General features: G+C 59.2%; 1 protein-coding gene across 8 annotated transcripts in view; it reads right to left on the reverse strand.

Moving 5' to 3' along the window:
- ABLIM3 (actin binding LIM protein family member 3) overlaps positions 1–25,228 on the reverse strand; it is a 46,628-nt gene that overhangs the window by 5,295 nt on the left and 16,105 nt on the right. For 3 of the 8 annotated variants that reach the window (XM_066196994.1, XM_066196988.1, XM_066196986.1), the window contains exons 2-14: positions 13,683–13,823; positions 10,897–11,080; positions 10,648–10,760; positions 8,576–8,702; positions 8,388–8,481; positions 4,970–5,057; positions 4,402–4,460; positions 4,093–4,164; positions 3,588–3,743; positions 2,705–2,734; positions 2,119–2,248; positions 1,277–1,375; positions 3–53 (exon numbers count right to left, since the gene is read on the reverse strand). In XM_066196994.1, coding sequence (XP_066053091.1) covers positions 3–53; positions 1,277–1,375; positions 2,119–2,248; positions 2,705–2,734; positions 3,588–3,743; positions 4,093–4,164; positions 4,402–4,460; positions 4,970–5,057; positions 8,388–8,481; positions 8,576–8,702; positions 10,648–10,760; positions 10,897–11,080; positions 13,683–13,823 — 1,344 coding nt within the window. The remainder of the gene's footprint in view (positions 1–2; positions 54–1,276; positions 1,376–2,118; positions 2,249–2,704; positions 2,735–3,587; positions 3,744–4,092; positions 4,165–4,401; positions 4,461–4,969; positions 5,058–8,387; positions 8,482–8,575; positions 8,703–10,647; positions 10,761–10,896; positions 11,081–13,682; positions 13,824–25,228) is intronic. The other 5 variants (XM_066196991.1, XM_066196989.1, XM_066196987.1 and 2 more) reach the window with 4 other exon arrangements.

Raw genomic sequence — 25,228 nt, forward strand, 5'->3', positions numbered from 1 at the left:
ACCGTGGCGCTTGTAGATGGGCGGCTTCCTGTAGATGTTGCTCTCGCCAGCAGCTGGTGGGAGAAGAGAGAGAGAAAGGGAAGGAAGAAAGAAAGGGGAGAGGGAGGTCAGTGTGGGCGTGCTGAGGGCGCACAGGACACGGCTCCTGCAGCAGCCGCCACCCCCAGGCCACATCTCCGTCACACAACGACCTGGGGCCCCCCCGAGTGGCCCGGGAGGGCTCCGGACACAGGGACACGCTCCGGGCTGCCCCCAGGACATGCAGCGAGCGCCCAGCGACAGCATGCACCGGGCACAGCCCTGCCAGCCGGCAGCCAGGCACCCGCGGCCGGTTCTCGGCGGTGCCAGCGCCTGCAAGAACCGCCGGCGAGCTACCTGGGGGGAGCCAAGAGCAGCCAACAAAGCCTCTGTCCGCAGCAGAGAGAGAAAAGAGCCAGTCGGGAGGGGAAAGCGAGCTGGAGCCTGGCGCTGGAGCGGGGAGGGGGCCATCCATAAACCACCGAGCGGCAGCGGGAGGGCAGGGATGGGGTGGGATTGGGATGGGCAGGGCAGGGGTGGGAACGGAGCTGCGGGGCGTCCTCAGGGCATCAGCGAGGGTGCCACGTTTTTTGGGGCACGGGGAGATGCCAACAGCTCCGGGGTTCTGACCCCGCTGAGGGGTGATGGGCAGCTCTGCCTGCTTCCCAACCCACTCTTCCCTTTCCTGCCCGCTCCGTCCCCGTCCCCGTGGGCTCTGCGTGGCCGGGAGCGGGGCGGGGGTGGCCCTTACCTGGTGGCCCCCTGCAATCCCTGCAGAAGGGGAGCAGGCATCTGGCAAGCCCAGAAGAGTCTGGGGGGAGGGAGCGGCGGGCCCTAGGGGGGAGTATAAAATAGTCATCTGTAGCGGACGGGTGTGGAAACGCCTCTGGCACACACGCTCCGGCTGGTGACCCTCGCGGGGGAGGCAGGGGAGGGGACAGGCGCTCACCAGGGGACTCATCTTGGTGTGGGGAGTGGTGGGAGGGCAGGGAAGAGGAAGAAGAGGGACGTTGCAAAGGATCAAGCAGACTCCAGGCGGCCCTGGAACCTCCGGGTGGTGACGGGGGTGGGGAGAAGGAGGAAAGGTTCAAGCCGTAGGTCCTGTTTATGGATGGCCTCTACTACCAGGGCTCGGTCCTGCTGCCAGCTGGCTCTAGGCAGGCGGCGGAGCAAGGCATGCGACACAGCGGGGACGGCACATGCGGGCATGCCACGGACACGGCGCTCCCCCCGGCAGCGGCGACGCTGCGGAGCCTACCTGGGATGTGGAAATGCTTGGGCGCTTGGTATGAGGTTGGAGTGGAGGACCTCACATCTAACTGGCTATAGTAGGGGGAGCTGCGCCCGCTCTCGGTGCCTACGCGGGGGCCGAGCAGAAGCAGCCGAGTGAGTGACCGAGAGAGAGAACAAGAGGCAGAAGAAAAGGGGTGTTAAATGCAGCGGTGTTAGAAGAGCGGGGCCGGCCCGTGTGAGGCAGGGGGTGACGGGGGCTGCGCTCCGGGAGCGGCAGTGATGGAGCGGGGGGAGATTTCCCGCATCTCCGCAGGAGGACGGGATGCGGAGCAAACCCCGGCCCGGGGCACAGGAAAGCCGAGCGTGCTGCAGACGGTGAGGAGCCCTTGGCGGTGCAGCGGGGCTCTCGGTGAGCTCAGAGTGTCCCGGTCCTTCCTCCGGAGGACGGGAGGAGACGCGGCGCAGGCACAGCCCGCTCTGCCCTGCCATGCCCCGGGGTGTGCGTGCATGCGCGTGTGCAAGGAGCTCCCCGGGCACAAGCGCGCTCCCGCACACCCCTCCCAGAGCCACCGATGCAGCTGAGGGGTCTTCAGCAGAGCTGGAGGTCACCTGCCTCCCACCCCATCCTCCACGAGCCTCAGCTCGTTCCTGAGCTGCAAATTCCCCTCGACCTCTCCTCGCTGCCGGCAAGAGTTTGGAGAGCCAGAGGATGGGCAGAGCTGGGCGTTGCCCCCACCGTGGGCCACCCCGAGCCTCCTGCTGCTTGCCAGGTGAGAAACCACGGAAATCCCGGAGGTTTTTATGTGATCCTGTCTCCACTGGGTGCTGTGAGCTCAGCTCAGCCTGGGCTTGCAGTCGAATGCTCACCTGAGCGGTAGAAATGGTGGGGGGACCTGGGGATGGTGGGGGACATGCCCTGGCGGCTGTAGGTGGGGGAGTCGATGTAGCCGGGGCTGGAGGCTCGTCTCTGCCGCGTGTCGAAGCTCTCGTAGATGTCCTGGGGGGCGGGGAAGGTGCAGGGTTAGAGCTGGCAGGAGGTGTCCCCTGCCCGGGGCAGCCCGGGAGGTGCTGGGTCCGTGACACCAGGCAGGGGCTGTGTCCTCTGAGGCTGGAGGCGTCCCCAGCCTGCCCTGCCTCCCCCCTGCCAAGGCACAGGCAGCAAAGCCCAGGGTTTGGGAGCAGGTGACAGTGTCCAGGCAGAGGTTTTGTGCCTGGAGATTGTCCCTTTCCCTCCAGCTTGTTCCCAGTTACTGGTGTCTCCCTCCACGGGGCAGAAGCTGCACCCTGGGGCCATTCTGCTCTCTTTGGGGCCTGAAGGACACCACTTCCCCCCATCTCCCCACACCCTGGGGCAGCCAACAGCCCAGGGGGTCGATCAGCAGAGCCCCTGGGCACAGGGACACGGTGTGGCAGCAGCAGGTGACAGACCCCCAGTGCCCACAGGGGCATTTACCTGTGAGTACGGGGAGAGGGTCCCCAGGGACTGGAGGCAGCAGGAGGCAAAGTGAGGAGGAAAAACAGAGAGAGAGACAGAGAGACAGACAGCACATGGTTAAGAGGAGCAGTGACAGACGGGAGTCCCACAGCAGCTCGTTTTCCCTGGGCAGTGAGGGGGACACGTGGAGCTGGACACTGGGCAGGGAGCCCCTGGCCAGGAGAGGAACTGGCAGGAGGAACCAGCAGCTGCCACCTCTCAGAGACCTCTGTGGAGAGGGGGAGGCACAGAGGGCCACGGCCACCCTGCCTGCAGGATGCCAGGCTTGTGGCAAAACCTTGGGATGGGCATGAAAGGGATGCTGCTGCCAAATCCTCTTCCAGCCCCACGTCAGGTGCCTCGGCTGTGTGAGCTGCTCAGAGCCTCTTCTCCTTCCATGGGCTCCCTGAAGTCAGGCAGCAGCCCCAGCTGGGCAGGCAGGACAGTCCTGTGCCTGAGCATCCCCTCACCACAGCCCTGCAGAAATGCCCCAGCCCTTCCCTGCCTGCAGCACCCAACAGGGCAGCCCTGCTCCAGATGTGCTCCAGAGGGGCTCCAGAGGTGCTGTGCTGGCTGGGCTGCAGGATTGCCTGCCAGGTACATGCTCAGGGCTGTGTGGGGTGAATTCCCTGCCCATCCCTCCTCTCACACAGAGCTCTCTGTCCCTGCACACGTCCTGAGGTCACTGGGATCTTTCTGACTCAGCATCACAGACCCTCCCCGAGCCTCTGGGAGAGAGAGGTCCTGCCCCACTCCTGCCTCCCTGCACTATTCCCAGTGGCATGAACAACCCCCCACACGGTTCTCCCCCACACTGAGATGTTCCTGCAGGTCCCAGCAGGGATTTGGGGACACTCAGTACCTCCCCATAGCTATATCTCTCCAGCGTCTCATCCGACGTGTATCTGTGATAGGGCTCGTAGGAAATGAGGTCAGGACGCTGCACTTCATAGATGGCTTTAATCTTGGGAAGAGCTGCCAGGTCTTTGTAATTAAGGATCTCATTATCCACTTTAGCCTAGGGAGAGGGAGAGGCAGAGACAGAGAGACGGAAAGGAAGAGGAGGAGAGGAGGGAAGGGAGGCTGGAGTGCAAGGCGTGGGGCCAGCACAGGGCACAGAGAGCCCACTGTCACCCCAGCAGCAGGGACAGGTGAGAGAAGAGGCCTGAGAGGCAGCAGTGGGAGGGCAGAGAGGAGCTGGGGGTGCAGGACTGTGTCCCTCTGAGGGCTCCTGAGCTGTGCCATGGCCCTGCTGGCTGCTGGGACAAGGGGACGTGTCTGTGCTGTCCCCAAATTCTGGGCTTGTCCCGCTGGAAGCTGCAGTTCCCATCCCCGGGGCCCTGGGCGAGGGGCAGGGCTGGACTTACGCAGATGACACGGTTTGGGGAGCCAATGCTGGAGCCAGGGGGGGAGATGGAGGTTTCCGACGTCCTTCTGTGCTGTGGAGGCACAAAGGGGGAGGGCAGGTGAGGGAGGGATCCCTGAGCAGGGAAATCGTTGGTTCGGGGGCTGAATTTCACTTTCACAGCCTCAGCTACCCCATCCATCCTCTGGGCAGCCTCAGGAAGCCACTCCAGGTTTGGGCACTGCCAAAACAGTTCAGTTCCAGCAGGGACTCGAGGACAATGAAAGCTGGGATTTGCCACCTCTTGAGGTGTCCCTCATCCTCTGCCTACCTTCAGCTTCTTCTCTGCTCTGGCTGCCTGCTTGCAGATGGGGTGCCACACTTCAGAGCCTGCAAGGCAGCAAAGGGACAGTGTTTGAGCCCCACACAGGGTCACCCCCCTGCCAGGGGTCAGCCAGGTCCCCCTGCCATGTCCCTGCCACCTCCAGCAGTGCCACGGGGACGTGCAGGGCAGTGGGGACCGTGTGTGTGTGATAAGGAATGGAGCAGCTCCAGAGCACCAAGGGCAGGGGCCAAACCTCAGCTGGGACAGCAAACTCGGGTGGATTTGGGGTGGCCCAAGCAGTTCCTGCTGGTTAACGCGGGGTGACATCGAGTTTGGGGCATCACAACACCTCCATCCTTTGGGCTGGAGTGGGCAGAGATTGGGCTTTGCCCAGGTGTGCGGGGAGACAAAAAGTTCCCAGCTCGGTGGCAGGGAGGGTTTCATGGAGAGAGATGATTTGTGCACACAGAGCAGGGGAGAGGGGGATGTCGGCCACTGCTGCACACAGACCCTTCCCAAAGCCATAAGAACCCGATCCCCAAACTCCCCCCCGCCGTGCCGGTCATAGCCCTACCTGTCAGGTACATCTCCTCTCCCTCTGTGAACATCTGGTGGCAGCGCACACATCTGGCACAGGTGGGGTGGTAGTGCTTCCCTCCTGCCTGCAGGGGCGAGCACAGAGCAGCCCCTGAGCAGGGCGGGACGCGGGGACCTGCCCCTGTCCCTGGGTCACCCTGCCAGCCCTCGCTGCTGCAGACGGTGACAAGGTCTCCTTGGAGACCTCCAGTTCCCATGGAGAAAACCAGAGAGTGCTTCATCCCTGCTGGGCTACGAGTCAGGAACCTTCTGCTCTCCTTGGAATGTTCAACACCAAGCAGAGGTCCCAAACCTCCAGGGACAGTGTCCCCACAAAGCTGAAACTCTGGGAATGGCCAAGACCCTCTGCAGCCAGGCTCTGCTCCAGCTCTTTCTCCACGGATTTGAAGAGAAACAGCGAATTTGGCCCCAGATGTCACAGCAGGGAAGAAGGACTCCACAGCCCTCCCTGTCTGTCATTGCCAGTCCCTCTCCCTAAAGGAACTTTCCTCTGCTGCTCCAATTTCAGTGGTAGGCACAGGCTCTTCCCCAGCTGAGAGAGAGCTGGGCTGCTCCTTTGGCTCTTCTGACAGGGTTAACAGCTGAAATTGGGAGCTTGCTGCCCCTCCAAGTGTCTGTTAGCATTTCAATTACCGGCTGGGAGCCGGGAGCCAGCTCAGGGCAGGAGGGATCTGGGCTGTTACAGCTCAACCCCAAAGAACTTTTTGCTCCCATAATAAACCAAGAGAAGAGGGAGAGTAATTGAAGGTGGCAGAGGGAAGATGAGGTTTCTGCTTATAAAGAAGGAGGTTATGATAGAGGAGGCTGGAAACGGGAGGATCAACAGGGAAATTTGCTGTGGGGATAACTGAGAACCTGCCCGTGGGCTGCCCGTTAAAATCAACCTGGAATTCGGTGTCCTCGAGGTGCAGGTGGCAGTCACTCCCTGCAGTTTATGCCGAAAACGAGTAGAAGGTTTTAGGACAGGCAGGAGGATGAGTTTGGTGAGTTTGGAACCCCTCTTCCTTTCCTTACAGGGCAGGGAGGGGACAGCCCTGTGCCAAAACCATTCCATGTGGAGGGAGCCCGGCTGCTCCCCCAGGAATGCCCCAGCCCATTCCCAACTTTCATTTCATCACACGCCTTCTCCAAAAGCCACCCAATACCTCAGCACCCAGAGCTCCTCCAAACCACGCACAAACCTCGCACCTTTCATTCTGGTCGTTATTCCAGCTTGAACGAGGCTGGTGGAGCTGTGAGGGAAAGGCCCTGCTTGTTATCACTTGGGTCCCTTAAAGACTCATTAATCATCCGAGCCTGGCTGGGCAGCTTGGAGCACTTGGGAACACCCGGAGGCTGCCAGGATAGCACCTGGAGGCTCCTTAATGCCCCAAGTTATTGAAAGTCGCCCTTTTCATTTCACACTCTGACAGAGAGGACAATTAAAGCCCCTGGATTCACAGATGGTTCAATGCTGGGAGCAGGCACATCCCAGGGAAGGGTGAGGAGCTCAGGCTTCCATCCCTGGAAGTGTCCAAGGCTGGATGGGGCTGGATGGATGACAAAGCCCCATCGGGCAGGGACAGAAAGATGTGATGCGTTCAGAGCTACCATTGTCCTAATTTCCTGCTGAAGGTTGGCATTCACACCGACCCTGAGGATCCTTTGGATTCTCTCTGGTGTTTAAAGGCGTTGATCACTGTGATAAAACAAAGCCTTGACCTACACCCTGAATATTTAATTTCAGCTCCGTTCTCTGATTGTACTGCCTATTTCTCATAGCCTAAATTGCCTTACAGTGATCTCTGCTGACTGTGGAACAAGACCAGATGTCTAATTTATGGACCTCAGTTAAATGCCTAAAAGACAGTTGGTACGAATCCAGCCAAAACGCTTGTGAGTGTTTTATTGCACCTGTCTGCCTCGGTGATGTTGCACCTGTTTGTACCTGAATATAGATGGTATATTCTGGATTCTATATTCTATAGATGGTGTATTCTATACAAATGGTATATGATATATGGATGGTCTATTCTATACAGATGGTATATTCTATACACCATCTTCTTCCAGATATTTATGTGGAAGGTGGGCAGGGGGGTTGGAATGAGATGATCTTTAAGGCCTCTTCCGGCCCAACCCATTCCATGATTTTATGCCAGGAATCCCATTTAAATTACCTCTGGCTCCTCTCCCCCTGTTCCCAAGGCAGGTAACCCCACCCTGCTCACACCCAGGGGTGCCTGAGGATGCTCCATCCTGGCACGGAGCCCTCTGGGGGGCTGGCACTGCCCAGGGGAGCAGCAGCAGCAGGGATTTGATGTCAGGGCTTTGTCCTGCTCAGATTTGCTGACCCAGTGAGCTGGCGCAGGGCAGCCGGCCTGGGGCAGCTGCTGCAGTGCTGAGCTCATGCTCCCAGCAGGGCTGGGACTGGAGTCAGCAAAAGCCTTCCCAGCCCGGGCACAGGGGCTGGGAAACTCCTGGAAATTTGTTCCGGCTTCAGGAGAGGTTCCTTAGGCAGGCTGGAGCTCCCAGTGAAGAAAGAGAGGTTTCAGGAGTGACAGAGCACAATTCCAGCATTGCTGCCTCTCTGTGCCACCGCAGGGTGTAAAAATACCACCAGGCTTCTTTCTCTGTGCCTCCTGAGCCTTTAAATTACCCTCAGACTGAATTTTCTACTTTATTTTTTTTTTCCTTGCCAGCACTGGGACAGAACAGAACATGAGAGGACACGTCACTTCCAGGAGCTGGGAAGGACCAGCCCTGAGGGACTTCTCCGTCCTTCCCCAAAACCATCCCTCACTCCCCTCACCAGCTGTGCAGCCCCACCACTGTCCAAAACACGTCCCAAAGCCACCTGCACCCATGGTGACATCCTTGGTGACATCCCTGGGGAATCCCTGCACCCTTCCTGGCTCTGCCACAGCAGCTCCTGCTGCCCAGCCAAGCCTCCCCCAGTGCCGGGGACCCCCTGCTCGGGTTCCTGCCCTGCCCGGGGGGGTTCCACGGGGATCGGTGCCCAGGCGAGGGGTGCTGCAGCCCCTCCCGCAGGCTCCGCAGCCGCGGGCAGCAGTGCGGGATGCGTTTCCAAGGCAACAGGCAGGCTGCCGGCACAGGGATGCGCTCAGGGTGACACCCAGAGCCCGGCACGGCAGCAGCTGCTTGGGGCCGATGTTCCCACACCTCCGGACGTGTCCCGGCACCCCTGTGACTCTGGTTGTTTCCCCAGCTCCAGCACCCAAGCTCCGGTGATGTTTTCCACTCTCCCACCCTCCGGGGAAGGTGGTCAGGCTGTGACAGAGCGGCTGCAGGACGAGCCACGGCCCGCAGGGACGGAGGGTGGCACCTTCCCACCCCTCCCCAGGGCACGTCCCTGTCACAGACCCGCGTGGGGCGGCTGCAGCCCCGGGACTCACCTCCAGGACGCGGCCGCTGATGTAGCGGTCACAGGTCTCGCACTTGATGCCGAACTGGGCGTGGTAGTCGGACTCGCAGTACGGGATGCCATCCCTTGGGAGAGGGACAGGAGGGGTGAGCGGCGGCCCCTCGCCACACCCCCGGCCCCGGGGACAGCCCGCCAATGTCGCGGGGCGGTGGCACTCACTTGCTGATGTACTCGCCGGTGAGGATGATCCCGCACGTTTGGCACTTGAAGCAGCTGACGTGCCACTGCTTCTCCAGGGCCAGCAGGGACTGGCCCTGCTTGATCTCCTCCTTGCAGCCGGCGCAGTCTGGGGGGAGAGGAGGGGAGGTGGGACACGGCAGCACAGCAGGGACACCCACAGGACACCCACAGGACACCCACAACCCGAGGAAAGCCCTGCCCGGGAGGACTTTTCCAGGGATGATGCTGTTAACAAACCCCCAGCTCCTGAGGCAGCCTCGTCAGAATCATTTCATTCTGGAAATCTGTCACCTCTGCCTGACCCCAGCACAGGAACCAGGAGGAAATTTGGGACCTCTGAGGTACTGCTGGCACCCAGCCACAGCACAGAGCTGGGTCCCCCTCGGCGTGACAAGTCTGAGCCAGGCCAGCTGGACACCAGGAAAAAAATCTTATCTGAAAGGGTGATTGGGCACTGGGAGGTGCTGGAGTCACCACCCTGGATGTGTTTAAAACAAGCCTGGACGTGGCACTCGGTGCCGTGGCTTTGGTTGGTGAGGAGGTGTTGGGTCATAGGCTGGACTGGATGATCTCAGAGCTCTTCTCCAGCCTGGTTCCTGGTTCTGTGCTGGGCTGTGGGACGGCCACGCTGCGCTGGCAAGTGCCCAAGGGTGGGAAGTGTCCGGCAGAGGAAGGGCAGTGCTGTCCGGCGGCCACGTCCGGCCTCGCTGCGCTGTTTCCCGGCCTCCCTTCCTCCCCTGGCTCCAGCAGGAAGCACATGGGCCTCGGACCCCTGACCTTGACTCCTGCTTGTCCTCTCCTCCCCCTGGGCGGCAGGTCAGCCTGGAGGGGGGGTTTCTTTAACCCCCTCCCTGCCACGGGGAAACATCCCAGATCATCCCAGGCCGCTCCGTGCCAAATCCCTGCCCGCTCCGCTAAGGGGGGAAGATTTTCCTGGAAAAAAAGCAGGATCTGTTCCCTCACTCAGCTGCTGCTTGGTTTGGGGTTCTTCGCCGGGCTGGGAGAGGTTTGGAATCCTCCTCCTAGGGATGCTTTCCCTCCGGAATGCACCCGCAGCCCGCGCGGCTCCCCTGGCACCCTGCTGGTGGCACTGCCAGCGCCACCGGGGCCGTGAGGGACACGAGCGGGCGGGACGGGCTCCGTCTGCCGGCAGCTGCCATGAATAAGGCATGGTGTCCTCAGGTAACCCCGCTGCAGCGCCGGGAAGGGGATGGGGAGGGAGAGGAGGGCGGGAGGAAGGCAGAGCCCGGCTCTGGGCAGCTCCGGGAGCCCGTGGAGGAAGATGGGGGAATTCCTGTTCTTTGGCTCAGTCCACATCCCCTCCATCGAGGGCAGCTTTGGGGGGCTCACAGGGGGTCCTTCAGCACCAACCTTGCCACCAGCAGTGCCACCGTGGTGACTGACAAGGGCCATGGGTGACAAGGGCCATGGGTGACACCCAGCCCTGGCTCTGGCCCTGGCAGGAAGGGAAGGTCCTCCCAACCTGGGCTCAAAGGCAAGGCCAAACCCACCCCAAAGAGCTTGTCCATCGCTCCAGCTGACTTTTGGGGGTTCCCTGGGGCTCACCAGGGCGAGGGGATGAGCAGAGAAAACCTTTCAGTGCTTGCAGACCCAGCAAGGAACGCTGTGAAAGTCCCAGGAGCGTTCCCAGGGCAGCCACTTGGGCACAGGGCAGCTGACCCCGAGCAAACCCCCCTCCAGAACCTCCCCAGGAGCTCAGACAGCCCTGCCAGGGCAGTGGCACCTGCCCAGGTGACAAATAGGCCAGGGGAGTTTCCGAAACCAGCGGTGAGCGGGGTGGAGCTGCAGGGCTGCCCCGGCACTCCGCCCAAAGCTCTGTGACACCCGTGGCTCTGCAGGGCTGCCCCGACATTCCTCCCAAAGCTCTGTGACACTCGTGGCTGTCAGACTGCCCTGACATTCCTCCCAAAGCTCTGTGACACCCGTGGCTCTGCAGGGCTGCACGGCGGCCCCAAAACCTGTCCTGCCACCCTCTGCAGGAGCACACGGTCCCTCTGTTTGTCCCCATCCCAGGACAGCAGTCAACTCACGGCTGGGCCCGTGGATCTTGATGGGCTTGGTGCTGAGGAGGGCCTGGGAGCAGTTTTGGCAGACGCAGTCCTTCCCGCTGAAGGTGACCTTGTCTCCGATGGGGAACGGCTTCCTGCGGCCAGGGAGAGGTGGGGAGGGGTCACTGCTCATCTCCCCCCGCACAGGGAGCTCCTCCTCTGCTGGGGAGCTCCAGGCAAGGGCTCCTCCAAAGGGGTCACCAACCCTCGGCGACAGCTCCCTGCACTCACCTGCAGGTGCTGCAGACAAAGCACTTGGGGTGGTAGGTCCTGCCCAGGGCAGAGATGACCTCGCCGGTGATGAAGTCCCCACAGCTGTCACAGCGGGTCCCGTAGAGCTGCTGGTAGTCGTGGGTGCAGATGTACTCCTGGTTCTTGAAGAAGAAACCCGACTGGGCCAGGTCGCAGCCGCACACTGGGGAAAAGGACACGCAGCCATCACAGGGTCCCTGAGGCGCCTCTCCGGCTTCCTGCAGGTGTCTCCGAGGGGTTTCCCTTCCCAGCCGAGCTCTGGGGCCTCCCCCGGCTCCACAAGATGTCAGTGTCGGGCTGTGGGATGGGGCCGCTCCCAGCGGGAATCCCATCGCCGGGAGGGAGCCCCTGCACTGCAGCGCTGCTGCACCACGCACCGACGGCTGGGCACGGCCTGGGCATCGCCTCCGACACCTGCCTGGGGCTCAGCCCCTCCGCTCGGCACTCTCGTGGTGTCAGCGAGATGAGGACAGGGCTGGCAGAGAGCTGGGAGTGCCCTGGGGACAGCTGGGGACAGGTTTTGTCCCTGCCCTGGGGCACGGCTGCCACCTGTGTGATGAGCCACCTCCACTCCCGGGACGTGCAGGCGTGCCCTGACGGGAGCAGCTCCCGGGAACGCTGGGCTGGGAGCTCTCCCTGCTTGTTTTTCCATCGGTGTCCAGCCCAGCCTCCCTTCCTTCCCTGCCATGGGGAGTGTGGGTGGCGCACAGCCCATCACAGGAATCCGAGCAGACGTGGCCAGCCCTGGCCCCAGCATCACCTCCCTCCCTCCCTCCCTCCTACGGCTTCTCCAGCCACAGGGACCCGGAGAGAAGCAGAGCCCGGCACTGGAGGGGCACAGGGTGCCCATCCCCTGTCCTGCAAGGTGACAACGTGGAGAGGGGACTGAGCTGGCACAGCCCACCTGGGTCTCTGCATTGTCCTTCAGCACCTCTGTCCTGTCCCTGCCCCTGTGGGCCAGCCCTGGGTGACAGCGGACAGCTGGACCCGCTGCTGCAGGGCCCCTGGGGGCAGAGGTGTACCTCCTGTCCTTGGAGCATCCCTGAGCTGCTCCCCGGAGCTGGGGGTACCCAGCGGGGGAATTTGGGTCTCCCAAACATCCTGTCGGCAACGCGGGGCAGGCCAGCAGCTCGGGGACGGCATCGGGAAGCAAATGCAGGATAAAATGAGGCTGCTGCGTGCCCTGCTTGCTGTGGGAACAGCACACCCCATGGTGTCACTCCTGTGCCAGCTCCAGGGAACACACCGGGGACAGGCAGTGGGGCTGGAGCCAGCCAGAGGTGGCAGGAGGTGAGGTCTGCGAGGGAAGGTGAGACAGGAGGATTTCCTCTCATTATTTATTCCCTTTCACTTGGAAATCGGGCAGTGAGCGCTGCCAGGCTCTCCCTGCTGGCTCCCGGGCCCTTTGAAGCTGGAAGCTGTCTGAGCTCTCTTTGTCTGGATGCTCAAGCTCCTGCTGGATCCTCCTGGCCCAGCTGGGAAAGGGCAGGATGCTCAGCACGGGGCCCTGCAGGTGCAAGTCAGCCCTGAGGGCATCCTGGGACAGATCCCCCTTCCCAAAAATCTGGGGCTGCAGCAGGGTGGGGACAGCCCGGGCAAGTGTCACCTCCGTTCCCTGGCAAGGAACAAAGTGTGGCCAGGGGGATGGTGCTCAGCACAGGGAGCTTGGAAGACCAGAGGCCTTTAAAAAGCCCTGGAATGGGGAATTTTACAGCCAGCAGGAGCTGGGTGAGAGCAGCTGCTCCAATAAAGGAGCTGAGGAGCCCTTCAGCAGCAGCAGCAGGTCCGCACCATGAGCTTTACAGCCCTGCACCTCTCCTCTGGTGCTCCAGGAGGATCCAAACCTCTCTGCTCCGCTCCCGCCAGCCCTGGGGGCCACCAGGTCCCAGCTGCACGCCATGGGCAGGTGGCAGGGATGTGTCACCCAGCCCCAGCTCTGTCAGGAGCTGCTCTGGGCATGTCCCCACCTCGCTGCCTCTCAGCCAGGCTGGCAGTGCCTCCTCTTCCTCCTCCTCCTGCTGCTCTGGAAGCAGCTGAAGGACACGGTGACCCCCCCCCCCCCCCCCCAGACACAGATGGGCACGTTTGGGACCTCAGGCTGCTCCAGGGTAGTGGCATTGGACACGCCTTCAGTGGCTCTGGCAGCACCCAGGGGCTCTGCCTGCCCTGTGCCACCTGTGCCAGCCCACCCCACATCTCACTGGGCCAGGTAGGGCTGTCCCCAGCATTTTGCTTTGCCCCCAGGGCTGTGGGACAGCCTGGATGTTAGAACCTTAAATGCCAAAAACACCGAGCTTTCTGCTTTAACAAGTGGTAACCCTCAAAAGAGGGTTAACTTTAACATGAAGTCAAGTTAAAACAGTAAAAATTAAAGTTAAAAACAAGTAAAAATGGCTTCCAAAACTAAGCAATAGCACTGAAAGGATACGTGTGTAGTTATGTAAAAACGTGCAATGTCACAAGGTAAAATATTTAAAGTCGAAAGTTTTAAAATATAAAGTATTTACATATATAGATATAAAATAGTAATATTAAAATATTAAATGAAGGGTAATATAAATAGTAATAGTAACATATAAAATATTAATATAAATAGTAATATAATTGTAAAATATATTAATAGGAAATTGTGATATAAATAAAAATAAATAAACAAATAAATAAATAACAGTATAGAAAAATTTAAATATTTTCTAAATTCCAAAATTCTGCCTAAATTCTTCCTGCACACCTGGCCACCAGGTTTTTGGGGGTGCCCATCCTACCTTGGCAGGTGAAGCAGCGGATGTGGAAGTGGTTGCTCTGCACTCGCACCACCTCGCCCTTGCAGGTGTCCCCGCAGCGGTAGCACTGGATGGCCGAGGAGCTGCTCCCGGGGGTGTAGGGGTTTTGCTGATAGGGAACTGCTGGCAGACAGGAGGGAGGGCAAAAGGAGAGAGGGGAAGGCTTTGTTAGGATGGCCGGGTGTCACTGCGCTGAGCTCAGCCTGGTGGCACCGGGGGACATCAGGCCAGCACTGAGGACAAGGGACAGCACCCAGGGACTCTGAGGTGGGAGCCCAGCCCTCTCTGCATTTGGGATTTCCCACACAAGAGGCTCATGGGTGTTGCTCTGAGAGATTTTAGCCTGCTGACAGCTGCTAACTTTTTCCCCAAGGAAAAATTTCTCAAGAAAGCTTCTTCTCAAAACAATCTCGGTAAACAACTCTCTCAAAACAATCTTTCTCCAGGTGGTGTTTTGCTGTTTCTCTGATTTAACCCATAGGATTAGAGAGGTGTCGTTCCTATTCACCAGTCTTGGAACACCTTATAAAAAGTAGGAAGAATTAGAAAATACAGTCTTCTTTTTCTATGCTCTTTGCCTTCTGAATTATTTGGAGTCTTTCTTCGGTGTCCTACAGTGACACATGGTCTGCTGTCCCAAACTCTGTGCAGGGTACCCGGTTCCCTGCATGGACAACCAGGTCACAGCATCATCCCAGAGCTCCCCAGAAGCTCTCCTGTCCCCAGAGCAGGGGCAGGGGGACACTGCAAGGACCAGACCCCACTGCTGTGCTCAGCCCTGGCGGCTGCTGACCCTCCCCAGCACAGCCCAGCTGGCCGCAGCACGGGAAGGAACTGCTGGTTTTTTGGAGCTCCCACTTGTTTGCTGAGGAACTGGAGGAAGAAGTCGTTTGTCAAGGAGCTTTCAAACATCACAGCCATCGAGTGCTTGGCCCTGGTGGGGCTGTCACCTCCTGGGCAGGAGCAGCAGCCCCGTCCTACGGCTCCTTCCGGAGCGGCCCCGTGTGTGTGGAGGTTCTGGAAGGAGCTGGGGGCTGCAGGGGAGAGCAGGGCAAGAGCTGCATTTCTCCTGCTGCAGACAGGGCTGGGATTCAGAGCTGCATTTCTCCTGCTGCAGACAGGGCTGGGATTCAGAGCTGCATTTCTCCTGCTGCAGACAGGGCTGGGATTCAGAGCTGCATTTCTCCTGCTGCAGACAGGGCTGGGATTCAGAGCTGCATTTCTCCTGCTGCAGACAGGGCTGGGATTCACCCCCACTGGGGGTTCCCTCCTCTGGGAACACCACACAGGTGATGCCCAGCAGCCTCATCCCATGCTCCAGGGTAAAACCTGCCTGCTCTGCACGGATCCTGCTGCAATTCCCAAACACATGCAGAAAACAGAGCAGCTCCCGCTTTCCCTGGAAAATCCTCTGTATCCCAGGAATTCCACTGGATCCCAAAAATTCCACCTTGGAGTGCGCCTTGGCTGTGCAAGAGCTCCAGCCAGGCTGACACCACGCCAGCCACTGGGGGGTTCATTTGCTGTGAGATTTCCGAGAGGGAGTCACAGCCTGGGCGACTCGAGCAGCAGAAAGGAAGATTTCAATGGGCCAGAGCTTTTCTGACCCAGTGCTGAACTGCATTCCCAGGAACAAGAGAAGCAGCTGATTGAAAGGCAGCCTGTGAAGTCCCTCCGGAGCAGGGAAGAAGGGGCACAGCACAGAGGAGATCGCTCATCACAGGCTCCTCGCTCACCGAGGGGCAGATCAAGTGACGGGGAACAGAAACAGCCCATTATCGGCTTCAAAGGCCAAGCAAGAGAAGTCCAAATGACATTGAGACCGTGTCACAGTCAAATCCCATTTCCCTGTGCCAAGTGCCCAGGGCCACAGCGCTGCTTCCCTCCGGGAAATGGGCTGAGCCTGCTGGAGCTCGGCTCCATCCCTGCGGCTGCCAGGGGAGCTCTGAGCGCCCTCCTGCAAAACTCACACTCCAGCCTTGACTTCCAAGAACTTCCAAGAGCTGCTGGGACTTCCCTTCCTTGCAAGCCGAGAGCTCTCAGAGGCACCTGAGGCACTAAAGGACACCAGAGGAGTGACAAAATGGGAGTCAGGCCTGCAATTAGCCCAGCAGAGACTAATTAGTCTAGACTTAAATCACTCTGAGGTCCCAAACAAAAGGAAGGGAGCAGGGAGCCCCCACCCAAGAGACACCAGCCCTGGGAACAGGAATCCAACACCTCCTGTGGCGGTTACTGGTGGTAATGGGTGCCCAGGAGCTCTGCAGCTGCCTGAGGGGACCAAGAGGATTTCCCAAGGCTGGAATAAATCAGGGATCCTCTCTGCAGGGGTCTCCAGCAGAGCAAGAGTTACAGAGCTGAAACTTCCTCCCACGCACCCACTGCTCACACCCTGGCCCAGAACGAAGCCAAGCCCTGGGACGCAGCCACAGAAATCCACAAAGCTGGGAGAGGAAAGCAGGACAGAGGCAGGGCAGGGGGGAAAGCCAGGAATTCATCCACACTTCAACGTTCACAATAAAGAAAAGGGGAAGACAAAAAAAAAAAAATTAATAATAATCTATGTCAGAACACGCAGGCATCACTTAGTGCTGGTCTCCAGGGAAAAACTTCCTGGTGTCCATAGCAACACATCGCCAAGCCCTTGCTTGGTCTGATGGGAGGAAGGCAGAGGAAAAGGAGCTGAGGCTGGAAAAGATGCTTTTAGCTGTGCTCCAGCACGGGCAGAGCTGGATCTGATCCATCACTGCCGACTGTGCCCGTGGGGACGGGTCAGGACCCTCCCCACCACCCTCCCGCCGAATCCAGCCCTCCCCAGAGCTCCCTGATTTGCGCTTAACCTCTGGAATTTTGTCCGGGAACATTGGCGCATTGTGTGCCTGCCTTGCAGGCAGCAGCTGCCCGCCTCGTGGCCCCGTGGCAGGAAGTATTACACATCCCACAGCCCCCAGCACAGGGCCAGCTGAGCGGGGCAAAGCTCATTACACCCAAATAATCCCCTAATAATGTAAGTAGCATTAGTGGCCCGGCAGGCTGGGACACAGCAGGCGTGGGGAGGGGGTGGGAGCTGCCCGAGGAATGCCATAATCTGCCCCCAGTTCGCTCCTGTTTTCATCAGAGCCGGTTTGGGCCAACAGTTCACGAGTTTGTGCTCCACTCTCAGTGCAAAGCATGCCCAGGGCCGGGCTCCTGTGGGGCTGTGCCCGTGTCCTGGCCGGTTCCTGTCGGGCTGCGGGTACAGCCAGGCTGGGAAGTGCCCCGGGGCTGCGTGGGCACTCGGCAGATTTGTCACTGATCCGGATTAAGGTGGCAGCTCCGGTCAGGGCTGGCTGCCCCGGGGTCAGGCAGTGCACAGCCAGGGTGTGACCTGGGCAGGGGGACAGTCCCCAAACCACCCCCCCACGGCTGTACACAGCAGCCCTGGCCGCCAGGAGGGCGCAGGGAGCCTGTCCAGGGGCTGCTCCGAGCTCTCCGCCTGCAGTTCTCCCTGTTTGGGGAGGGTCAACGACCTCGTTTGTTTTCCTGCGCTCTTCCTGCTCAGAGTCCAGCCAGGCAGCAGCAGGATGGGGAAATGCTGAACCTCTGGAACACTTGGAGCACTTCAGGAGTGGAAGGATAACAGGGGAGAAATTTCCATCTGCCCCGGAGGGTTTGCTGCTCAGCACCAACACAAATAACAGGGCACTGTTGGAACACTGGAGGATGAGAATTCCAGCCCCGGAGGGCTCAGGACAAGCTCCACCAGCAGCTTGGGTTCCCCCCCCAGGCAGCCCCATACCCCACAGCCCCACATACCCGAGCCACAGCAAACCAGGAGCAGCTTCCCACCAGCACCCAGGGGCATTTTTAAAGATTTTTAAATACCCATCCATCCTTCCTTACTGGGCCCAGAGCAGGTGATGCTCTTTTCCCACCTATTTCCCCCTTCCACCCCATTGGACCTCCAGGAAGATCCGTCAAGGAGAAGCTGCTCCAGGTGGTGTCTGGATCATTATCCAGAGGTAACTGGAAATTCCCAGCCCTGCTGCCAGCACGTTTGTGACACAGCAACTCCAGAGGAAGATGGGCATGCCTGGCTTCATTAACCGCCAGTAATTAATATTTACACAGTGCTGGGAGAGCCACAGGTGAAGGGGACTGTGGAGAAGTAAAGCGTTCACCCTGAATTTAATGAGGAGAGGCGGTGCCACCATGGCAAACTGAGTTTGCTGGGTGCCAGGGGTGGTGCAGGAACTGAGAGCTGGCACCTGCAGCAAGGGGGTGTCACCATGGGATCCATGGATCCAGCCCCTGGAGTGTGCAGGGAGATGTGGGTGTCACCGTGGGATCCATGGATCCAGCCCCTGGAGTGTGCAGGGAGATGTGGGTGTCACCATGGGATGGATCCAGCCCTTGGAACGCTGGATGTCAGTTGGATGATGCTGGCAGGAATCTTCACCTCTCTAGGGGGCTGAACTCCCTTCCCACTGCTCCCCACTGCTCCCCAGTGCTGCCTGGCCGTGAGCAGCTCCCCACCCCATCCCCTGCAGGGTCCCTGAGGCTGGAAATCCTCTTTATCGAGCCCCCCTGCAGGGTGGGATGCAGCTCCAGCGGGGAGGGTGAGGAAAGCCCGGCATTCCCGGCGGGCATTCCCGGCTGGCAGACCCCGGGAAAGGGCCGATTTCTCGGCTCGGGGGAGGCTCAGGAAGAGGAAGCCCAGCCCTGCCAGCACAGCCGCCCCGGAGGCGTCAAGGCTGAGGGGCGGCAGTGACTGGCCAGGAAGGAATTTTTCGCTGGAAGCGCTGGAGAGGCCGGGGTGAGGCGGAGGGGATGGGACACGCCGTGCCGGGCTCGGGGAGCACAGAGCGAGCTGAAAGAAACCTCAGCTGGGTGATGGGGACAAGGAGGGGACACTCCAGGAGCACAAATGCTCCTGCTGCAGATGCAGGGTGGCTTCAAGGGGGCCGTGAGGGCCAGAGGGAGGATTTCCCCTCCCGGCAGGAGCTGTGCCGTGTCCCAGGGGTGGCTCGGGAGGAAGGGTGGGAACTCCGGGGCCACGGGATATGGGTTTCTCATCAGCAGCGGGGCCAAAGGCTCCTTGCCTGCTGTCCTGCAGCTTGGCTGCAGCCCTAAAAACGCCTTGGGAAGGAAGGGGAGGACGGGCTGGGAGCCAGATGATGCTGCTCCTTCAGCAGGCACGGGAGAGCCTCAGCCTGCGACCCCGACATGTGGGGATGTGCCTGATCCAGACACTGAATCAGGACTGACGAGGCTGGGAAAGACTTCTGAGGCCGTGGAGTCCAGCCCAGGTCCCTGCTGAGGAGGTGACACTGGGGGTGCCAGCAGCGCAGAGCTGGGTGAGGGAGCCAGGTAAAGGATCAGCCCAATCACCCCTGAATTAAAGGGGAAAAAAAGCTGGGATGCTCAGCTCTGAATCTGACCCCTGCACGGCCATCTCAGTGCTCAGGCCACTGCTTCCCATGGAGCTCCCACAGATAAAATCCGTCTCCATCAAGGAGAAAATGCCAGATTTACCTTTGGACAAAAGATTTTTCTCTCCTCATCCTTCCCCTCAGTAAAATCCAGGAGCATCACGTGGTTCCTTATTTAATATTTACATTTTTCAGCCGGGTGCTCCTGCTGGGCTGCGGACAGGTCCCCGGGATGTGCAGTGGGACAGCCTGAGCCTGCAGCAGCTCCTGCTGCTTCTCCCACTGAATCCACGAGGACTGGGCTGGGACAGGCACTGGGACAGCGGGCTGGGGGCACTGGGGACCACCCAGCTCACCCAGAGCAGGCGCTGGGCTGTTCCCAAACCTCCTGGAGTGTGTTCCAGGTGGGATCATGAACCCCCTCCCATCCATGCCAGCCTCTCCTGCCTGCCCGGCAAAGCCATCTGTGGCTTACAGCTAAAAACCCTGCACACTCACAGCTCCTAATCCAGCCCCAGGCTTCCCTAATTAGATCAGGACCAATTATTGCCCCCACCTGCCTCCCCCTGGCCCCTTGCCCCTCGCTGCTGCCACTCCCTGGGTGGGGCACAGGACTCAGACAGGCCGTGGGTGCTGTGGCACATGTGCCACCATGGGAGAGGGCACGGGGCTGGGGATGCCGGGCCAGCACTGGCATCCCACGGGGGAGGGAACACCCTTCGGCTGGGAGTTGGAGGCAGGACTTCCAGAAGATTAAAAAAAGTCTTAAAAGTCATGGCAGCGCATGAAGTGGAAGTGACTTATCCCACAACAGAAAAATAGGAGCTACTTCTCTCTCCCTTGCTGGCTTTGTTGAATACAACATGCTGACCTGTATATTAAGTGCTTCTGAGTTTTGTTGTCACTCAACTTCCCTTAGGTCCATGTATTTAAAGTTTTCCATTATGTGAGAATACACCTCTGTGGCACAATACAGAGTGGATAAATAATGTGTTCCTAAATCATTCATCTTGTGTACCAGAAACTGTCTGAACGTTTCTGGGCTGGAGCGAGTGTGGCTGGATGTCACAGGTGCCCAAAGAGGCGCCAAAGCATCCCGAGGGCACGGCAGGACACTGTGCCAGGGTGGGAGCTGGGTCACACGGGGACACGCTGCAAAATGAGAGAGGAGGGAGGACAAAAACACCCAGAGGAGACAAAGGAGGGAAGGAGACACGGAGAAAAATCAAGAGGATAGGAGGAAAACAACAACAACAACAAGAAGCCAGGGCCCTGCCTGCAGAGCAGAATTTGCTTCTGGCTGCGTTTGTGGAAATTATTCTCCAAACGAGTGTGGAGGAAGCCGTGATTGTCTTCCCGTGCTGACCTGGGTGCAGGCAGCTGCCCGTGCCGGCCTGCAGGATGTTTACTTCCCACACAGGCAGGGCTGGGATGTGCCAGGGAAACCCCAAAACCCCGCTGGGGCCCAGCTGCGTTCACCTCCTGCCCTGCCGGAGCCCCCAGCCCCACTCCAGCAGCGCCCTGGGGTGTCCTGAACAGGGATCTGGGGTCAGCCTGCTTTGCTGGAAGCACTGCCTGCTGCTGTGGCTTTGCCAGATTCCCAAGGGAAAAAAAAAAAAAAAAAAAAAAAAAAAAAAAAAAAAAAAAGGGAAAAGTTGCTTCTCTAGTTCTGGGGGCTGCGGGGAGGTTTTGATGACCCGAGCGCAGACACCGGAAAGGCACAGCAGCGCTCCTGAGCCTCCCCGGGCTGTGCACAGCCAGGGAACAGCTGCATCCCAGGAATTCTCTGCATCCCGAGAGTTCCACTGGATCCCAGGAATTCCACCATATCCCAGGAATTCCACTGGATCTCAGGAATTCCACTGTGTCCCAGGAATTCCACTGTGTCCCAGGAATTCCACTGGATCTCAGGAATTCCACTGTGTCCCAGAAATTCCACTGTGTCCCAGGAATTCCACTGGATCCCAAGAGTTCCCAGCCTGGCAGCGGCCAGGGAGCACCACGGGAGCCTCCTGTGCACATCCTCACACCCGGGGGCTGCAGTGACACCCCTCAGGATAAAGAGGGGGGTCAGCATCCCCTTTAGCATTCCCACCATGTCCCTGGGCACTTCCAAGGCCTGAGCACCTTTTCCATGGAGAAATTCCTGCTGCTGTCCACCCTGAGCCTGCCTTGGCTGTTCCCTCTCCTCCTGTCACTATTTGGGAGGACTGACACCTTCCCTTTCCCGGGAGGACCTGCCAGGATGGCCGTGTGGGGGCTGGAGGAGGGCCAGGGGACAGGAGGGTGGCTCTGCACCCCCGGGTGTGGGAATTTTTGGGGCACAGAGCTCGGGAAGGGGCTGGAGCAGGGGAGGAGGCCCTGGGGGTGTAACCCCGTGTGCCGCCTGAAAATCACAAGGTTTTGTCTCTTCGTGTTGTTGGTGGGAAAGCGAACAGTCTGTGGGGAAGGGAGGAGTGATTTTGAAAGTTTCATTTCGATTCTCATTCTCTTCTTTTGGTGTGTGTTAATAAATCTGCCTTTATACCCTTCAAGTTGGAACCTGCTTTGCTTTTATCCTAATCCTATCTCACAGCAGAAAAGACACTCGAACCACTGCACCCTGGAAGATCAGAAATTTGGCGTGAGCAGCTGAACATCCACATTTGCAGCCCCAGTGCACAGTTCCCATGGGATCCCTGTGCCCTCCACACCTTGGGCCGGGGGGATTCCTACTCCAACACGGCCCAGAAATGTGAGGATTGAATTAGAACCTTCAGAAAAAAACCCACTAAAATACATAAATCCACACAGCAGCTTTCCTCCCATCCCCAGCTGGATCTTTTTTTTTTTCCCCCGGATCACACTTGTACAGCTCGTCATGGCAACAGCATCCCCTGGAAGTGCAGCTGCAGCCAGGGCTCCTGGAGCTCACACGTTTGTCACTCTGCAGACACCACAGAGCCCCTCCCAGCACGGCCCTGGGCTCACAGCCCCAGACTGGGAGTGACTGGGAACCTCAAACTGGGAGTGACTGAGACCCAAACTGGGAGTAACTGAGAAACCCAGACTGGGAGTGACTGGGAACCCCAAACTGGGAATGACTGAGATCCCCAAACTGGGAGTGACTGGGAACCCCAAACTGGGAATGACTGAAATCCTCAAACTGGGAGTGACTGGGACCCCCAAAAGAGGCTGCTGCCTGTCTGCCCACGCCAGGCCCCTCAACTGGGATGGAACTGGGATCTGGGGAAAACTTCTCCTGGCTGCTGCCCAGCTCTGCTCCTGACACCGTGTTTGCACCAGGAACTGCTCTCCACAAGGATTAGCCACGGAATTCCAGAATTATTTCAGTTGGAAAAGCTCTCCCAGCCAATCCAGTCCCAGCTGTGCCCCGTCCCCAGTCCAGAGCACTGAGTGCCACCTCCAGGTGACACCTCCAGGGATGGGCACTCCAAACCTCCAACCACACGTTCCTGTCAAGGCCTGAGCACCTTTTCCACGGAGAAATTCCCCCAGAATTCCCAGCAGGCCTGGAATTTCCAGAGTGTGGGGCTGGAGATGCGGAGCCCGACAGGGAATCATGGCAGGCTCCGGGAACAGTGATAAATCTGGGAAAGGCTCCGCTCAGATTTCCCAGGAACTGCTTAATTCCCCTCCCTGTTATCCCTGAGAATATTTTAGCAGTTCTTGGTGTCTTGGGGAGAGCATGAGAAAGGATAGATTGCATTTTAATTAAGAATTGCTGAAATGCACGGCTGCCCAGGGCAGGAGCCGTGGCGAGCCCGGAGCAGGGAGTTGTGCCCGACAGGAGGGGACAGCACAGCTGTCACAGGTGCCACAGGGCTGGTGGCAGGTCCTGTGCCGAGGTGGCTCCCCACAACAGCTGTGAGCTGCCCCCTGTGCCACTTCCCCAGGCAGGAGCGGGGACACTGCCCCTCAGCCATCCCCTCCTCTGAAATCTCTGCGAGGACTCCAGTGGGCCCGGCCCTGAGCTGAAATCCTGCCCTGACACCAGGTCAGGCTCAGGCAGCGATGGGCGAGCTGCCCCAGAGGGGACAGTGACACCAAGAGTGGCACAAACCCAACCCTTTCACGCACAAAACCAACACCAGCAGGGCAGGAGGCACAAACACCTTCCTGCCCTCTCACCTCCCACCATCTCCTGCCTGCTCCCGGGGTTTGCTGCGGCTGCAGCAGCTCCTGCAGCCCGGGCAGATGTGCAGCACGCCCTGCCATCGGCAGTTTGGGCTGCAGGAAGGTTCACTGGAGGCAGCTGAGGAGGGAACCCCGCCGAGAGGCTGAAGATGGGATTTCCTCCTCACATCTGGTGCAGCTTAAAAACTCTGGCCTGAGCTGCTGTGGATGCTCAACCAGGGCAGGAGTGAGGGGGACGTGAAGGGGATGATGTGCCCAGGCACAAAACCAGGGCTGGGCTGGGGACAGGGACACAAGAGCCCAGGACAGGGACCTGGGTGAGCACAAACCTGTCTGAGCAGGCACGGTGACACGTGGCTGAACAGGCACGGTGACACGTGGCTCTGCTTGGTGGCCCTCTGAGGATCCCAGGGGCAGCAGGACCAGCTGAGGCCACGCTCTGGAGGACACCACACCACAGCCAGTGTCCAGCCAAGCCCTTGGGAGCAGCTTCCCCGTGCCCTGCTGGGCCTGGCCCCACACAGGGGACACGGCCCCAGCCCCAAATCTCCAGTGCTGCAGAGCAAGAACATCTGGAAGGCATCCCCACAGCCCCTCCTCCCCTGTGCTCATCCCACGGCCAGGTTGGATGGGACTTGGAGCAACCTGGGACAGGGGAAGGTGTCCCTGGCCATGGCAGGGGGGTGGAATGAGATGATTTTTAATGTCCCTTCCAACCCAAACCATTCAGGGATTCTGTGACATCCCACCCTCCAGGTGTGGGGCCAGACCTGAGCTGTCACTGCCTGCAGGAGCTTTGGGCCACCCCAGGCTCTCTCCTGCTCCCCGGGCAGGGTGGTCCCGAGGGACACAGTCTCCCCTGGCAGCCAGGCACTGGCCAAAATCCATCTCCTGCCCTGGATTTGATTCCTGAGGCGTGACAAGTGGGGGAGCCCCAGCCAGCTCACCCAGCCAGAGCAGGAGGGGTGGCCTTGACTGAGTCTTGGACCCAGTCCACAGGATTTCAGCTATTTTCGGCTCCAGCTGGGCTGGACAGGTTTTGGGGGGTCCATGCAAGGGGCTACGCTCGGGTCCTAAAGTTGAGGGATGTGTGGAGTAGAAGAATCTGAACTTGAGGTCCTGGCCAAAAGCTGAAAAGCCTGAGCTCATCATTTTGCTGAGGCCAGATTTCCTGTTTAACAGAGGCTGTGTTAAGTGCTGGGAGACAGTCCTGGCTGTGTGGGAGTGCAGGGAGCCCGGGAGGACTGTCCCCTGGCTGCCAAAGCCACCCACCACCACCCGCAGGCAGGGCTGCAGCAGTCTGGGCGAGCTGGAGCACAAGGGACCCATCCCAGCTGAAAACAAAACCAAACCCAAAAACCCTAAAACCCCCAAAGAGAAATCAGCCAAGGGGATTTCTGAGGAAGGGGAAGGGCAAAGGAGCTGTCAGATGGTGGCATCTCCTGCTGGGCACTGCGGAGGCAGTGCCAGGGTGGCCGGGACGGGAGGTGACACAATGGAAACATTCAGCCTTGCCGCTCACATGAGACAGGCAGGACAGAAAGGAGCTTATCGCCGGCTGCTGCGGGAGGGATTTGCTGTTTGCTGCCGCCGCGTTTTGTGTTTGCAGCTTCCCGTGTGGAAATGCTTTTTCCCTTTAACCTCCACCCGCCAGCCCGGTGGATTTCGGGCGCCGTTCCCCAAACATATGGCGCATCCATCAGAGACACAAAGGGTGCTATATTTAAAAATATTACAAAAGGAAAGCCAGGAGCTGACTTTTCTTATTTATTTTTTTAAAAAACTAGGGCAGCGTCTGAGAGGGAGAAACGTGGGGATTTAGGATTTTCTCTGCCAGATCAGAGAAGCAGCCCCGTCGGATGAGGCAGAGCCAGGTTGGCACCTCGCCACCTTGCAGCAGACTGTTGCTTTCCAGAGTCTGGGAGCGCTTTTTGGGAGAGGATCTGCCCTGCTCTGTCCCTGCCTGCACCCTGCAGCTCC

This window comes from Chamaea fasciata, unplaced genomic scaffold (assembly GCF_029207755.1).
Source record: "Chamaea fasciata isolate MVZ Bird 193981 ecotype frontalis unplaced genomic scaffold, bChaFas1.0.hap1 SCAF_15, whole genome shotgun sequence".
Lineage (NCBI taxonomy): Eukaryota > Metazoa > Chordata > Aves > Passeriformes > Sylviidae > Chamaea > Chamaea fasciata.